Below are 17,227 nucleotides of genomic sequence, written 5' to 3'. Positions count from 1 at the left end.
AAACTAGACAGATTTTCTTTGTACTATTCATCTTCCTTCAGCAAAGGCAAAGCTTATGACACTTGTTGGTGTGTATTTCCAGACCCCCAGCTACTGGCACTGTAGCGCATCTCTAATTCTTTGGTACAAAAGGTTCAAAATCTCTTAATGCAAAAATTTTACCAGCACCCTGGAGCAAAAAAAAAAGAAATCTAAAACCCTTACCAACTTCTATTACAGACCTGCTGAGTGCACCAGAGTTACTCATTTTTATTCAGGCTTTCAGGGGCAACTTCAGTTGGTTTAGCGCTTGGATTGCTATGTTGGCAGATGTCAGTTTAAAAAAAAAAAAAGCTTTTGAGGTCCTTTTTAAAATGAGACTGCTTTTTTGGAATTTGGAATACTGCAAGGTATCGTTGGTTTTGCTTTCTTCCCATTCCTTAGACCAGATCCATTCAGATTCTGAACAGCGTTCCCGGTGTGTTCAGGAAAATGGAAGGCAACAAGCAAAATGATGAGCTCCTTGGGCAGTCAAAAGAGCTAAATCTGGAGAGTGTTTTGAGTCAAACTTCCATGCTAAGGAGCACCAGTAATTGTTAGAAGTAGCTGCAGAGGAACCTGCATGGCACTGGGTGTGTTTCTGAAGGTGCTAAAGGTCCGAAGTGACGATTCCTACCCATACTAAAGAAGAGAAGGAAACCTTGCACTTAACTACTGTTTTTATTCCCTTTGTCCAGCAGTCAAAAGCAGTAACTAATATGAGAACCCAACTTTTCCTCTCTTTATTTTAGATTTGGGAAAATTCCCTGCCAAAACAATATTTCCTGGAAAATTCACTAGTGTTTGTGTGAGTAAAAGCTTCCAACCTTTTATTATTAATTTGTAAGAACTATTTCATCCACTTTTGTCCAGAAGAGTCAGAAATAATTTGCACAGAAATGTGCAGCGTTTTAATGAAAGGATTCAGAATCACTCTGAATTGAACTTTATCTGGTCTGGTTGCAGGTTTTGTGATATTTAGTGTCTTTAAAAAAAAAAAAAATCAAAATTTCTGACTTCATATCAGAAAAAAAGAAAAAAAAATGCTTGTGGCGAAATAAAATCTGTTGCAGCTCTGCTCATCGAAAACTCATTGGCTGTTAAATTGGACCTAAGTCGTCTTCTCTAACCTTTCATGATCCTGCAGCAATGGCTGATGATGGATATATGGATTAGGGAACAGCACGTGATGGCAAACCTGTGGTATTTGCTACTGTACTGGGTCTGGCTGGAATGTTTACTTTCCCTGCAGCAGCCCATACAGTGCCGTACTCTGTACTTGTAGCTGGAACAGCAGTGTTATCACCCCAGTGTTGTGTGTACTGCTGAGCAGCAGTGGCACAGCATTGGGCCTTTCTCTAACCCTCCTAGGGGGTGGGCAAAAAGGTGAGGAGAGAAACATCACTAGGGCAGCTGACCTAAACCAATCAAAGGGATATTCCATACCATGTGATGTCCCACTCAGCAATAAAAGGTGGAAACAGGAAGAAGAGGGGAGGGGTGGGCTCTCGTTGGGAAAACGTCGGTCCTCCTCTCGAACACCGGCTGCGTGCGTTGAGGCCTTGCTTCAAGGACGTGGTCAATCATGGCTCATTTGTGGGAAGTAGAGAGTAATTTCTTTCCTCTGCACTTCCATATAGCCTTCATTTATTTTGTTTGTTTGTTTTCCTCCCTTCTTTTTATTTTTCCTTTTCCCCTCCCCTTTCCCCTTTCCCTTTTTATTTCCCCTTAGTTAAATTGTTTAGTTCATGGTAGTCTTTATTTAATTATTATATTTTTTTCCCTTTAATTAAATTATCCTTATCTCAACCCGTGAGTTGTTCTTTGCTTTACTTCTCCCCCTCCTCATCTAAAGGAGGGGGAGTGAGAGAGCGGTTGTGGGGTTTAGCTGCCCAGCACGGTAAAACCACCACAGCTACAGCGCAGAAAGAAAAACCAAATTGCTTCCAAAAAATCAAAGTAATTCAAAATCCTTGGTATCATGCAGCCGTGCCACTGGCAAAGTGAGCATTCCCCTGCCTCTCAAAGCTTGCTGTACCCTTGATCTGCTGTCTTGCTGCTGTTAATTGATTGCAACTCTACATGTCTGATCAGGGCTACGAGTTGTTCTCGATATGGAGATCATACAACATCTACTGTGCACGCTTGTGTGTATAGATATGTTTATCCTGTATGCATGTACATCCGTATGCATATTTGTGTGCTGGCCCCCAGATCCCTCATGTTACAAAGCATCGGCCTCGAAGGCATACTCATCAAAATCTTTTGCAGAGCCTCCATTTTTTTCTAGTTCCCTCAAAATGAGAGAATTTTTACGCGCTCTCTGTGTCGAAAAGGCAAAAATTCTGATTTTCACTGTCGCTCTCGCTAACTTTCTCTCACTCCCTCCTCGTGTGTGTATAAACACAGATGTGTGTATGCGTATGCACATCAGTGGATTTAGATGCACTGGTATGTTTTTTGCTGTACAGGTAATAAAGACGGGGAAAGGTTTTTGTGTTTTCTTAATAGGTGAAGAAATCTTGAAGACCAGAGATTGGAACATGCTGAATTTTAAATTAAAAAAAAAAAAAAAAGTTAAATTGTCCGGCTGTGGAAGATGGAGCCTCATTTTTGCAGCCACTTTGAATCACGAGTTCATCTCTAAATGCGCTGGTTTTTTTTTTGTTTTTGTTTTGTTTTGGTTTTTGTTTTTTATTTTTTTGAAGAGCTAACTAACCGTGGCTGCATCCAGTCTGAGAGAGCATTCAAATGGACTTGCTTCCTCTCTTAGTTATAAGCTGTTTAAAAGCGCATCCTATGTTTGAATTGTGGATGAGAGGTTCCCTTGGCAAAGTGAGGAGGAAAATTCTTCCTACCCCTTTATTATTAATTCACGGATTCAGTCTTGGTTCGGCCTACAGGAGCAGTTAACTGGAAGCCTTTGAAGATCGATAACTTTGCTGAGGTTGTCCAGGTAGGTGAAATCGAAGACCCACAGGGCCTGGAACGTGCTGTTTAATGCGTCCTTACTGTGTTCTAGAGAAGTTATTTGTAGCCATAGTTGATTATTGACTTGCATGTATCATCAGGTGGTTTTTTAAGGAGTGACTCCGTTTTCAGGCTTCCAGATGTGCTCCAAGTCATATTATTGAGGATGTGGAAGAGAACGCTTGCTGACAAAGCTCCTGGCAGCTTTACAGAACTTTAATATTTAGTTAGTTCATGTAACAGCTGGTTTCAAGGCTTTGCTCTCTTTGAGAGACTGATAACTTGATTTGATTAACTGAAGAAAGCTGGAAAAACGTTTGTTCCTCATTATTTTTCACTTGTTACTTTCTTTCGGGTTACTTTTAAAAAGAAGATTTCACTGATCACAAGCCAGTAGAAGACTTTCAGCCCAAGCAAGGGTGAAGACAGCTCTCTCCAAGAGCAGAGGAAGTCCCTGTGGAGAGAACCCGAGCTTGTTAGCAGAACTCGTCGGCATGTCTAAACAAGGAGACGATTGCTACTTCTATTTCTATTCTACCTGTAGCAAGGTATGGCTGGCTTTCCTTTGCTTTGCTTTTTTTTTCCCCTTTTTTCAGGAAGGAGTAGATTAGGAGGAGGAAGCACACTGGTCTTTGGTTAACTTGAGAACCAGATAGATTGTGAATTCAGTTGTAGCACCATTAGGCAGCAGCATGGCCATTTTTGAGGCTGTACTCTATTTTCCTTGTTGGTTTCCTTTTGGTTCCAGGGAGACAAATGTGCCTACCGCCACTGCGAAGCTGCTCTGGGCAATGAGACGGTCTGCAAGCTGTGGCAGGAGGGTCGTTGTTTCAGGAATGTCTGCCGATTCAGACACATGGAAATTGACGTGAGTGCCTAACAATGTGTTCTCAAAATAAATCCACAAAAGCATTTTTCAGTGCCGTAGGTGTACTGATTGCGCTTTTGCAGGATAGATTTGTTTGCTTCAAAATCATACTGGTTTCTGTTACCAAGAGAGGGGGTGGGAGGAAGCAGAGGGAAATAAAATCAATGCCTTAGGTATGTCTTAGCAAGATATTTGTTTATTTTTTTTTATTAGATGCTGACAGTTTTCTCAAGAGATGCAGAATAGCTGTTAAATAGACTGCTAAAACGTGCTGGAGCAGGGGGGTAATAAACAGGCTGTTCTATCCTCATGGGAGCAGGCTTGATAATGAACTATCAGGTGTCTTCTGACCCACAGTCCTTCAGATAACGCTGTTGTAGCTGCCTGGGGTAGGAAGTGGGGAAAGTTAAAGGTGCAGCAGAACTAAGTCTCCAAGAAGTAGTTCTAGACAGGGTTAACCTAGGCAATTTCAGATGTTCTTTTTCCCTCTGAATAATCCTAGTATAATCCTAGGTGTATTAGTTTAAGCCACCCTCAAGTGATGTCTGAGAGTGCCTGTCTTCTCAAACTGAGTGATGACCAAACTAAATGTGCATAGTGGTTACAGCTTATGCAAACTTTGTGAATATGCCCAGAAATACTACACTTAACTGAGAAACTGACCTTTGGAATGCTGTTTCAGCACTGTGTTGTGACAGCTGTCACGATCTGGAGCTGTGCATCTCTTTGCAAGCCTCAGGTGCATGTTATCACGAGCTTTTCTTTCTTTCTGTCTTCAGAAAAAGCGCAGTGAGATTCCTTGCTACTGGGAGAACCAGCCGGGAGGCTGTCAGAAAGCCAACTGTGCTTTTCATCATGCAAAGGGACGTTACATCGATGGACAATTCTTACCACCAAGCAAGAGTGAGTTTAGGTCCTTTTTCTTTAAGCGCTGAAGAATTAATTTTGAGTATTACTTAGTGGGTGCCAATCCTGTAGGGGGCGTCAGGTAACTGTTCATTTGTGAGGGCAGGAAAAGGTCTGCAGTCATAGGTGTACTGCACCGAGTGTACTGCTGGTGTTTGTTTTCTGCTTTCGTGCTCAGCTTCTCTTTGCTTTGTGTGATGTTTGCCTTGCAGTTTGCTTCCTGTTGTTTCCGCTTTTGCTGGGTGGTAGGGAGATGTGTTGTTGTTGGAAGGGAAATCATTGTTCACGGTGTAAGCAGTGATGGGATGGGCAAAAGGAGATGCTGAATTCGTTGTCTGTGCGGGTTATCTGCCTTTGCTACCATCTCTTTGCATTGTGGTCAAAGTTTTAAACTGCCATATTACCGATGATCCTCCTCTTCCTCTAGCTACACTGCCAAGTCCGCCTGAGTGCGCGGACGATGATCTGAAAGTGGCTCAGATGTCACTGCAGCAAAACAAACTTTCTGTCCAGTCAAATCCCTCTCCACAGCTAAGGGGGTGACGAAAGTGGAAAACTCTGAAAATGTCCCAAGCCCTACACACCCTCCAGTTGTAATCAATGCTGCAGATGATGATGAAGATGATGATGGTGAGCATGTTTTGGTTCTTGGAAGGAATTTGTGCTGTAAATGATTGTGTAAATCTTTGTTTCTTGAAGGAATTTGTGCTGTAAATGAATGTGTTAAATCTTTGGTTCTTGAAGGAATTTGTGCTGTAAATGAATGTGTTAAATCTTTGGTTCTTGGAAGGAATCTGTGCTGTAAATGAGTGTATAAATCACAGATGACCTGAGGTCTGACTAGCGATAGGGCAGGCAGTCTGGCCAGGTCACTGGTGGCTTTGTCTGGCAGTCAGTGGACAGAAGCTGAAACGTTGGAGGAAAGCTTAGAACCACTCCTGGCTTTAGCTGGTCTTTTGTGTAAAGTTCTATGTGAAACTAGGAAGGAAATTTCTTTTTTCTGTCTGAAGAGCAATGTGTTGTGTAGTAGTTAAAGCTGCAGAGAGAATCTAGAGTCCTAGATGTTTTGTCCTAGTGTATTCTACTTAGGAGTTCATCAGGTCAGTGTAGCTGTTTAAAAACAAACAAACAAACAAACAAACAAACAAAACAAAACAGCAACAAAGTTTTTTATATGAACCATGGGCTGAAGTGTCACTGCATGAGCTACGTAATCATGACCAACCTGGTCTATGCATAACTGAATCGATTTTTCCCCTTCAGACCAACTTTCTGAGGAAGGAGAAGAAACTAAAACGCCCGTCCAGCATCCAGCTGCGGAAGGCAAAAATGGGTTACGGGTGATTTCCACTCGGAAAGGCAGTTCTATTACTACTAAACAAGGTATGCCAGCACCTTAGTACGATAAATCAGAAGAACTTGACAGTTAAGTCAAAAGCAGCGTGGTGTAAAAACACAACAAAATGTAGGGGTGCTGAATGGAGTCGGTTATTTCCATGATCTCATTTCTGCCATTAATACCATCATGTGCCCATTGGGTCAGAAAGGTGAACTCCTTTTCTTTACTTTTGGAGAACAAAACAGGGCCACAGCATGGAGTTTAAATGGCTGCACGTGCAGCCTTGCAACCACTGCTGATAAGCCATATCTAACGATAGAGGGATCTAATATTGTGTAAATGGATTAAAATTAAAACTACATTTTGAACCCTGAAGGATGAAAGGAGGGGCAAAATGCCATTGGTTCTATGGCTCTTTCACTTGTGAGGAGTGTTGACAGGCTTTATTCGAAATACTTCAGAAAGTTCCTGAGCGCTAAGAAGCCTGAGGACCTGTGGTCCTCAGTGAGTGCCTCTAAGCCTGTCTCATGAACTGTTTCCTGTTTTCAGAGGGCAATCTGAATTTTGGAATAAAAACACTTGAGGAAATCAAATGGCAGAAGATGAAGGAAAAAAATAAGAGACACGGTGGTGAGTTAATATTGCCTACTTTCTTATCCTGTTCACGGCAGGTGATGGTGACTGGGAGCTGCTTGAGGGACAGACTTCCATTTTTAGCTGGGGGCATAAAGCAACCTGATTCTCAGCCAGCTGGTATTCTAAATGGGAGTCCAAAGGGCAACCAGAGGCAAATTAGTCACCTCTCTTCTTTACATGCTCTGCTTGCTGTATTTTTGACAGTAACAAATCATTTAAAGTTTTTTGTTCTTTGTGATAGTTTTTTATGTTGGGTAAACTTCCTTATGTTTTGGTTGCTCTGAACAGAAGGTTCTTCAAGATCTTCTCTTCGTCCCGTTGATTCTATGATTTTTCCTGCTCCAGAAGAGGAAAATGTCCGGACAGTGGTGAGAACTGTGACAGTGTCTTCCAAGAAAGGTAATAATGAATGCTTTTGTTTTGATTTCATTACTCCTAAACTGGAGGGTTAAGCAATAATTAAAACAATTCACCCATGTTAGCCTTCTGGTGCTGCCTTCTGTTCAAAACGTGCTTTTATGCTTAAAGTCCCTGGTTGTACTGGAAAGATTTGGTGCTCAGGTTAAGTGCAGTGGCAGGAGAAAAAAAAAAGTGTCAGTATGCCAATAGGGGGGTAACTGAAAAACAGAAGAGTAACGAGAAGAGCGAGCTGTAGAAGCCAGTGCTATATAAGAAGCAATTTCTGAAGCATTAAAGAGGCGTACAGTGGCAGGTGTGGACACAGTATGACAGGAGTTTGTGTATAAATTGTTTAGAGCTGTGCAAATGCCTTTTAAAGGGAAAAAAGTGTGGAAGTACTTTTACTCGTAGACATTCACCTTAGAAAGGAATATTTCTCAGCATTTGCACCTAAGAATATTCTGCTTGCTTATGCAGCTTTGTTCTGCACAAAGTATAGGTGTCAAGCAGACTCAGATTCACTCTCTACTATCTCAGCTGGAATTTGAAGCAAGCACTGAGACTATTAATATTTTTTTTCCATGTTAATTATAGTTAAAATATGAGTTTGTGTGGTCTAGCTGTCAAAACAGTGTCTGACTAGGGTTTTTTGGACATGGGCTAACAGGATAATATTTCTGTTGGCTACTGGTTTCTGTGAAATAGAAAAAAAAATTCCCTTTTGTTTTAGGGGAGGAACCTGTGGTTCGAGTAGATCTTGCTGATAGACAAGGAAAACGGAAAGCCTCCGCGGGTGAGAACTTTTTACGAGCTGTTACGTAGGTGCTGCCTTCTATATATGACTGCATTAAAGAGTATTTGTGATGTATGAAGGGAAAATACATTGCAGTGGAGATCTGTGTTGACGGCAGAAATGGAAAAAAAAAAAAAAAATCATTTAGCAGCTGAAAGGCAATTCTATGAAAATATGCTTGAAAAAGAGAAGCTTATTGTTGACTGTTCTCAAACCTTCCTGCAAAGAAAAGTTCTTACAATATTCCTTGTTTTCTCTGAAGATGATGTAGGCAGCCTTCCAGTGAAGCGCAGCCTTGCTGAAAGGCTGGGGAAGAAGGTAGAGGCTCCGGGAAATGCTGACAAAGCACCCAAGAGAGAGACAGGTACTAAACGGGCATCTGGATTGGATTCCTGGGTTTCGTATTTAGTCTTTCTGTTTGTCCTTTTCCAGTGATGTTTCTTTTTGCATGTTGGCTGAGGTCGTAATCACTGGGATTCAAAGTTACCTTTCCTGTCTTGTTTTGAAATGTGAACCTGAAGTTGACATTATGCAGCCTCCCTAATTCGTTCTTTTTCTGTTTTGCAGTTCGAGTTCCCAAGTCTCTGAAGGACAGGCTGGGATTACCTCCTAAACAGACCAGTACTGAGAGAGGTAACAGCTAGATCTTAAATATGCTTTCTCCTCCTTCCTTTCCACGAACTTGGACTGCTTTCATACATCCCTACAAACTAATTTAAACGAAAACAAAGAACTGACGCCTCTTGGTTGAGTGCTGAAGCTCTTCTGACAGCCACTATCAGAACTCTGGCTCTAGGTGTGTGTTTATTTTCTACTTGTGCCTTGTCGAGGTTTTTAGCTGCTTCTGTGAACCGTTACGTACAATTAGAATAGAACCACTGCCAGGAGCAGGAATTTGAAATGCAGTCTGAAAAAGTAATAAAGTAAAGCAGCATTTCTGTGTAGCAGTTCTCTCTGGATAGGGCTGGTCTTCAAAATACAAGTGGCTCAGAGGAGGAGGAGAATGTTGTTCTAAGGATATTGTTCTAAGATGCATTATTGGGAACGCTCAAGATGAGTTTTCCTTAGTGCTCTGACAAATTTTGGAGACTTAAAATATTGCTGGACTCTCTTTAAATGTTGGTGCTTCTCCTCATTTCTTGATGATGACAGGGAAGGCTGCTAAGCCGATGGGAGAGATCCATGTGAAAACACTGGAGGAAATCCGTCGTGAGAAAGCTCTTCAGAGACGCGAACCTCAAGCCAAAGCCGAGGCTGAAGGGCACAGTAAAACTGAAGATTCCAGCGCAGGGGCAAGAGCTGCTCGTGCAGGTCGCATGCAAACTTTCTCTGAAGCCTTGTCTGAAAAAAAGAATAATCGCTTGGTAGAAGAGAAGAAAAAAGCAGGAGAATGCCATAGCAAGAGCAAAATTCAGGGTGAGTCCAAGAAGCAGCTCGCTCTGTCCGGGCCCAGCAAAGGGCAGGCGAAGGAGCCGGCAGGAAAAGTCAAGCCAGAAGGAGAAGTGCGTGTTAAAACCTTGGAAGAAATAAAGCGTGAGAAAGCTCTGCGGATGCAGCAGAGTGAAGGAGATGTGCCAGCTCCCTCAGCACAACCCAGACCTGCCCCAGCAGAGCAGAAATCTTTATGGAGCACAAAACTAACAGGTAATAAGATGCTTTAATGCCTGCCCCAGTGAGGTGCTTCCCATATTGAGCAAGTTCAGTTTGCTCAGGATCTGCTTCATGGATAAATGCTGAATGGCTTGCACATTGTAGCCTTTCTCTCTCTCTCTCATGGGACACAAGGAAATAAATGCACAAAGGAAACAAGTACCCAGCTTTCTTTATTTCTGCCGTTGACAACACTTTTTTTTGTCTTTTTTTAAAGCACCTGAAAAAGAAGAAAAGAAGGCAGTGGAATTGAACCGGCCTTTTCCTAAACTTTCCTCTGGACCTGATGTACAGGTGAGTCCTCTGTGAAGACACACATACATTCGTACAATTTCTGATAATTCTGACAAGTTTTGTTACTCACCGTGTGCCACCCTCTTGAGTGTGTTCTTACCCTTCAGCAGCTGGTAGGAGCTGCAGTGCAGTCTAAATCCTATCGCCAGCAGCATTTCCAGACAACTCTGTAATCCTCAAACTTGGAATCAGTCTGTTTATACCACAGCAAGAAAGAAACCCTGTTAGCACCAGCTGAAATCTACACAGTTAACGTGGAGGGAATTCTTTTTGTTCTTACTGACTTGATCTGTCAGACATGAAGGATTTAATACAGAAGGCCAGAGTTCTGTGTTCAAGGAAATCAATCTGTCAGTGGATACTGTATAGGGGAACTTGTATGACTTTCTGCTGCTTAAAAAGAATGTGATAAATAGATGTACAGCAGAACACCCTAGCTGTTTAAAGAAGCTTGCCGTAGTGGATATTGCAGATATGTGAGACTGCGTCCATAGTAAAGCATGGCTCTTGTTACAGGCAGAATTTTATGGGAAAACAAACAAACAAACAAACAAACAAAAAAACCAACAGTAACCTGAACGAGATTAATATGCTGTTCCACATCAAGACCATTTTGGAGGGATTGCTGATCAGATTTTCTTAACGAAATCTCCACGGATTTTATTTATTTTTTTTGTCCTACTCATGCACTACTTTTCTTTCCTTCTAGCCCACTCAGCAGAGTGGAACTCGTAAATGTCCAGAGAAGAGCTTTGAAGAGAGACGGTGGGAGAAGTGGCAACAGAGAGAACAACAAGAGAAGCTTCGGCAGGAGGAAGCTGCTGTCAAATCTACTGCTGGCTTCTTTAATACTGAACCAGCAGGGAAAGTGGCAGCTCAATTTCAGGGCCAGGAAGCTAAAAGTAAGTGTTGAAGGTTAAGAGTTACTTAGGTTGTCTTCTGAAATACAGACAGAAGATGACAATTCTCATGCTGTAACTCTGGCTGGGTGCATTTTGCCACGCAGTGCTACGAAGCGAAGGGTGTGCTTTCTTTTTCTTAGTTTGTTTCTTTTACTGCCAGCCAGATGTTAGGTAAGGAACGGGAGACTAGAAAATGCCACTACAAATGTGGACTTTGTAGAACAACTTAACTGTGGGACATCACTGCAAGGGAGAGGAAGCTGGTACAAGAGTTGCATACACTCTTGTCCTACTATAACTGCTGCTTTTTCCTTTCCTAGCGGGAGCGGGACTTTAAATATAAAAGCTGTCTATATTTGTGAACCTAGCTTGCACTTAGGATTGCTATGTGTCTGAGGTTTCCCTTGTCCTGGATTATTATTTACTGTAGCTCTTCGGTTTCTTTGTTCCTTTGTATGGCTTGTTGGTAGACAGAGTTTACTATGTGGAAAAGATTCCTGAGAATCCAGGCAATGGCGGTGTAATTGTGCTGGCCAAATGCATTTAAGTGTGTAGAAGGACTGTGGAAATGATTAAGAGAACCTGGATTTTTCCTGAGGCAGAGCAAGACTGTATCAGTTCTCTCTTCCTTTTACTCTAGCCAACTTTATGACATCTGCGAAGCCTTCGCGTGGGAAAGTCACTTTCCCCAAGAAGAAGGCACTGAAACGTAAGGCACCTGGGAGTTACCCGTCTGCCATAGCAGCTGTGGAACTACAGACTGCCTTTGATGCTGACATGATGGGACCTCCAGCCAGAAAAGCAGCCATAGTAAGGCCAGGGGCTAATGCAGCGATGGATCCCTTGTTAAATTTCTACCCTCCTCTGTTTGAAAAGGTGGAAAACTCAAACGTTCTGCAGGCCTTCTGTTTCCTTAGAAATCCAGTAGCTGTCTCCAGGATGCTTGTAGAACCCTTCTGTATTTATGAGATGAATGGCACTCTTTAACCGGTACTCTGATGCTGTGATTTCTCTGGTGTGGGGGATTTTGTCCATTAATGCCATGTTCTTAAAAGACACCAGATCGTGAGTAACCTCCAGGTGAATGTGAACTTTCTTCAGGAGCACCTTGGTTTTGTATTTTGGCCACGGCTCCGCAATGCCAGAGGAGAAGCAGTGTGGAGGAAAAAGCTATTAAGGAATCTTTTACCCATGTGTCATAAATACTGTTTTGCTGCTTTCTAGGGTGTTTCAGACGTGCCGGAGCACGTCCCAGCCATCAGACTTGAAGAAAATCCCCAAAACAGGTGACAACCCCAACTTGTTCTTTTTCTTAATCAGTGTATATCCCCAGGGAAACATAAGTTCTGTCACATGTGGGAAAAAATGAGGGTTCTGAGATAATTGAAGCCAAAATCCATCAAAGGAATAAGTCACCTGAAACCACTTTCTAGCAGCTAGCAGGATTGCTTAATTAGGCTTTCTTGAAATGCTGCAAGTCAGCACAGCTTTCCGGTGACTTCTCGGGTTGTCTGAATACCTGAACGAGGATGAGGTGAAGTTCTACTTCCTCGTGAGGTGATAGATGATGAGTAGTGTCCTCTGCCTTTTGGTCCTCAAGAATGCCACCTCAACTCCAGGTGCCCTGGCTTCACAGATAAACCCCCAGACTGAAAAATGTACCTGGTAACACATCGGGCTCTAAATGTAGCCCTGGGTTGATTGATAACAATCCCTGTGTAAGATTGAAGCATAGGAGGGCTTGCCTACAGTTTTAAGAGCCGGTTTGCAGGAAAAGGATTTCCCGTTAAGAAATGGCATATCCTGATTGTTCTTTCTTGCTCTCCCAAGACCTGAAGTGCGTCTTGGAAGCCCGGAAAGATTTGAGGAGCAGATGGAGATGGATCTCGAGACCTCGACCTCAGCTTCTTCCCAGCCAGAAGAGGCACGGACACGCTGGCTGAGTTCCACAGGGAACGTGCCCTTATCTGCGGATGAAGATTTTGAGAAGCTACTTTGGGAAATCTCAGGAGGCAGACTGGAAGCCGAAATCGACTTAGACCCAGGGAAGGACGAGGATGACCTCCTCCTTGAACTCTCCGAGATGATTGACAGTTGAACTGCGTAGTCCTAGGGTATAATTAAAAAAAAAAAAAAATTAAAACTGTTCTTCTTGTTGGATACCCCGAGGTGATCCTTTTTCTAACTGAGGCTTTGCAATGAGACTTAAAGCACAGTCCGAAGTGGTAGAAATTGGCAGGATCTGCCCTCAGTTGTCCTAAATTTCCCTGCTGGTCAGAGTTAAGGTCTTGTGCATCCATTCTGTAACTATAGGTGGTTACCTTCGATATCGAGAGGACAAAGCACTTCTTTTGGCACAGAAAGATCTCCATTGGCACGCCATGGTGGCTGCAAATCGATCTTCTGATGGAGCGATGCTCTGAAGGCTTAAATGTAAAGCTTCTTCCTTCCTCCGCCCTTGGCACAACTCGATGTTGGGCACATTGTGAAGCTTCGGTGTTCTGATTTCTCGGACAGTTGATAGCCAAATCCTGGAGTTACTATGTCAACTCTTGACTTTTACTCGTGTATGCCATTGTTTTGACTGTACCCGTGTCAGATGATGAAGCTGTAGGGGTGGGAGGGAGCAGAATCGTTGTTCCAGTGTGTTGTGGACCAAACTTGCTGCCAGGAATGGGGGTGGGGGTCAGCCCACCCAGCCTTCCTTTCAATTATCAGGGAGGATCAAATGGTGAAAAGCAGCAGCTCTGCCATGCGGCTCCACTACCCCCACTCCCTTCTCTTGTGCTATACCAAAGTTCCCCCAGGCTTTGGTTGGTGCTTTTTGCCTGTGTGAGGACTCCGGGGCGAGCAGTCGGGACTCTGCCGCAGTCACAGGGTCGATGAAGGGTTGTTTAAGTGCCTCTTGGTTTTAAAACTTGCTCCCCTGAGCTGCTGGCTCTGCTGCCTGCTACAGCAAATGTTCGGGTGCCATCAGCATCGCACTTGGGCGTGGGCACTGACCCTGCGGAGGACAGAGCTGAGATTCGGGTGTATTGTGTACCCTGCCACCAGCCATCGTTTTTTTTCCCCTAGCAGATCAATTTTGAATTATTTTCCGAACTTTTCGCGGCACGGTAGGCACTTCCCGCTATGATTTGTGAAGCTGTGGGGGCCCTCAGGCATTTGCTGCTGGCAGAGGAAAAGCGCTTGTCGAATTTGTTGTAAATACTTAATGTTTGGACAAAACCACGCGTCTCTGTGTGTGTGTGTGTGTGTGTGTGTGCTGTGACGCCCCGGCCCCACCAGGGAAAACCTCCGCCGACGAAACTGCTGCTGGAGCTCACGCAGGCCTTCATCGTGCCGAAGGACTTCACGGGGACTTCTGGCGGCTCAGAAATGGGGGAGAAAAAGCCAAATCAGGAGGAGGAGAGCTCAGAGACTGCGCCCACCTGCCCTCGCTTTCCCTTCACCCCAAGAAGCCCTGTTCTACCATCAGCCTTCGCCTCTTCTGGCTGCGGTGCTGGGAGCGGGAGCGGCGAGGCGGCAGCAGCCATGGCGTACCGCGGGCAGGGCCAGAAGGTGCAGAAGGTGATGGTGCAGCCCATCGTATCCTTCCTGCGGCTGGGGGGTGCCGGGGAGGTGGGTGGGGGGCGGCTCGGACCTCAGGGGGCTCGGCCCGGGCCTTGAGGCCTTGTCGCGGGGCCCTGAGGCCTCGCTGTGGGGTTTGGGGCCTTGTCCCGAGCCCGGAACTGTCGTCCCCGTGCTGAGCCCTTAACGCAGCGCCCCAGAACCTCATCTTCCGCTACCTGCAGAACGTGAGTACCGCGGGGAGGGGGCGGGGATGGGGATTTGGGGAGTGTGGGGGGAGTGGGGAGGGTCTGGGGATTCCCCTCGGTGAGTTTTCGGCTCCTGGCTGTGTCCCGGGACGGGTTTGTGGGGGATGGAGAGCTGTGCGGTGTGCTGGTGGGCACAAGGAGCCCGGCATTTCCCCCTCGTGTAGCCGGGCGTGCAGGGGTGTTCCCTTGTGACTGGAAACGTGTTCTTCACCAAACGTGTAGTATTCACCCGATGGTATAACGCTCAAATGTCAGATTGCACATTGGAACTGCCCCTGAGAGTTGCTCCTCGGAGCGTTTGGGAGCTGTCGTGGCTGTGGCTAGCAGGTATTTCTGAACACATGAGAGAACAAAAGTGCTCAGTGTTTGTGGCCCGACTTACTCTCCTCCTTCGTTCTGCAGAGGTCGAGGATCCAGGTGTGGCTCTATGAGCAGGTGAACATGCGGATAGAAGGCTGCATCATCGTGAGTATCCGCACGTCCCCATGTTACATCTTTCATTTTGCCTCATTCACAGTCGTGTTTTTTGGTCAAGAAAAGTTATCACAAGGAAAAAGAGATTTGTACTTCTCTGCCTTTCCCCTCGCCCTGCCCTTCCCTCCCGCTCCTGAGCCCTTCGTCAGGCCTTGCTGGGCCCTCTGTCCGGCTGTCTGTCCGTCCATCCGAACCTCTGGCCATCTGTCCCACCACCCTGCCCCGTCCCTGCCCTCTCCCTAAGGAAGCAAAGAGTCCCCGGTCTGCCTTCATGGGGGGGGCGAGGGGGGAGGGAGAGGGGAGGTTCTGCTGAGAAATAAATGAAAGATTTCCCCCTTAACGGGCGCCTTGCGAGTTCTTTCGAGTTCCAACCTTCTGCCTTCCTTCCGTAGCAGTGCCTCTAAGGGGTGCGCTGTAAGGCAGCCCTCATCTGGCGCGTTGCTCCTCCGTTCCCCCAAGGAACTGCCTTCAGGATCTGACTAACTCTGGATGCACCCGGTTGTCGCCTTAATTTCTCCTTTAGCTTGCTGAAAACAAGCCGGTTGGGTGACCTTTTGCGTTTCTCGCTTAAAATTTGGATCGAGGAGGTCTGTGTTTCCTTACGCTGATGTCCACGCTGAAGGTGCAGAAGGGTTCCGTGCTGTTGCTTGGGTCAGCCTTGTTGCCAGGTTTGGAATGTTTAGCCTACCGGTGCTTCGGTGCTGTTGGGCTGCACTCAGAGTGTGAGCTCTGGGCGTTATTTCTCAAATACTGCGTTATTTGAGCGTACAGACCCGAGATATTCTGCGGAGAGGTGATTTAAGGCACGTCAGAACCACCGCTGCGGCGTGTGCCAGCGTCGGACGCCCGTTCGAGTGATCGGGCGGAGCAGGTGAATTGAATTTGGTGCTGGGTGGCGAGGTGATGTTGGGGGAAGAGCTAGGCTAAGGAGAGCTTCCTCTTGCTCTGCCCCTTCCCATCTCAAATGGCCGCTTCCTGGGGAGATGGGTTCGTTGGGAGGTTAACTACAACGTTACAGTGAGGATGAGGAATCACCTTTAGTCCCGTAGGTATTTGCTGCCAGGCCGCAGCGTTGATTTCAGAAATTGTATTTAAAAAAGGGAAAAGAAAGGAAAGATGTATTCTTTAACATACTCTCTTTTCTCGGAGAGTAGATGGAGGAGCTTCAGCCGTGCCCTTCCTCCGGAAACGATTCCCAGTGTCTGCTCAGACACTGAGGAGGAAAATGGAGGAGAGCCACCCGATAGAAATAAAGGAAAGAAGGGGTCATGGATTAAGGGAAAAGCACTACTTAAAAAATTGGTGCTCTCTAAAAACGGGTTAAGGGTTTGGGACCTGCAGGTGCTGCCTACACCTGTGTGCGTTGCAGTCGTGCCTGTTGCCACTGAGCAAAACGGGGAGAGCTGCTTTGTCGAACGCGGCGTGTTAAAGCACGTGCCACTGCCTGGAAGAAAAGCACGGACTTCCCTCGTGTGGGCCTTCTTCCCTAGCGATCTGTGGTTTACCTGATGGTTTCCCATAAGCTGAGAATGTTTAAAAGAAAAAAAAAAAAAAAAAAACAAAAATCAAAAACCAACACCAACGTTGAGAGTGGTGAAGCAGATCCTCACGTGGGGACTCAGAATCAGCGGTGACATCACCATGCGAAGCATTGTGTGTGCTTCGGGTTGGGGCTGCTGCGAGCCTCGCAGCGGGGAGGGAGAGCGGATCCGGGGTGCCTCTGTGTCAGCCCTCTGCCCTGGTGGCTTTGTGAGCACTGAGAGTTTGACTCCTGTGTTCCCAGCTTTCGCTTCCGCACCTGCGGTGTGGCAGAGCCAGCGAGCTGCTTGCTCAGCTGGAGGAGGAAGAGGAGTGACCTCAACATTGCCGAGGTAAAGCACAATTATTGAAAAGATTTGGCAAAGATGTGGGTTGTACCAGCGCGGCTGCTGCAGCTGCAGCAGATCCTGGAGCATTGGAGAAGATAGAGAGGGTTTTCTTCATGAAAAGAATGCTGTTAAAAGTGTTTTCATGCCAGAAATTAGGATAAACGCCTCTGTTGTTTGACATCCTCTATTGAGCTGGCACATTGGCATTACAGCGTACCTGGCACGCTGTTTGTATTAAAAAAAAAAGGTATTTTATTCAGGGCAGGCCAGAAACCTGCCTTGGCACTTGCAC

General features: G+C 45.4%; 2 protein-coding genes and 1 pseudogene across 3 annotated transcripts; all 3 read left to right on the top strand.

The window, feature by feature from the left end:
* Positions 1 to 1,017: 1,017 nt before the first annotated feature.
* LOC311428930 (zinc finger CCCH domain-containing protein 11A-like) lies at positions 1,018 to 7,699 on the top strand (annotated as a pseudogene). The gene is made up of 8 exons: positions 1,018 to 2,974; positions 3,359 to 3,536; positions 3,737 to 3,856; positions 4,636 to 4,759; positions 5,190 to 5,392; positions 6,026 to 6,145; positions 6,651 to 6,731; positions 7,026 to 7,699. The product of its transcript is annotated as a zinc finger CCCH domain-containing protein 11A-like (transcript).
* A 1,502-nt stretch (positions 7,700 to 9,201) lies between these two features.
* LOC311428932 (zinc finger CCCH domain-containing protein 11A-like) lies at positions 9,202 to 12,873 on the top strand (the record flags this gene model as incomplete). Its single annotated transcript, XM_084540141.1, has 4 exons — positions 9,202 to 9,573; positions 9,797 to 9,873; positions 10,583 to 10,775; positions 12,728 to 12,873. The coding sequence occupies exons 1-4, from the start codon at positions 9,246 to 9,248 to the stop codon at positions 12,871 to 12,873; spliced, it is 744 nt and encodes a 247-aa protein (XP_084396267.1). The 5' UTR covers positions 9,202 to 9,245.
* LOC311428931 (uncharacterized protein) lies at positions 12,342 to 16,646 on the top strand. The gene is made up of 4 exons (XM_084540140.1): positions 12,342 to 14,363; positions 14,546 to 14,572; positions 14,996 to 15,058; positions 15,460 to 16,646. Exons 1-4 carry the CDS (start codon positions 14,154 to 14,156, stop codon positions 15,469 to 15,471), a joined length of 312 nt encoding a protein of 103 aa, XP_084396266.1. The 5' UTR covers positions 12,342 to 14,153; the 3' UTR covers positions 15,472 to 16,646.
* The last annotated feature ends 581 nt before the right edge of the window (positions 16,647 to 17,227 follow it).

This window comes from Aythya ferina (genome assembly GCF_964211825.1).
Source record: "Aythya ferina genome assembly, contig: HAP1_SCAFFOLD_195, whole genome shotgun sequence".
NCBI classification, from domain to species: domain Eukaryota; kingdom Metazoa; phylum Chordata; class Aves; order Anseriformes; family Anatidae; genus Aythya; species Aythya ferina.
This window is presented reverse-complemented; position numbering and strand designations above follow the sequence as displayed.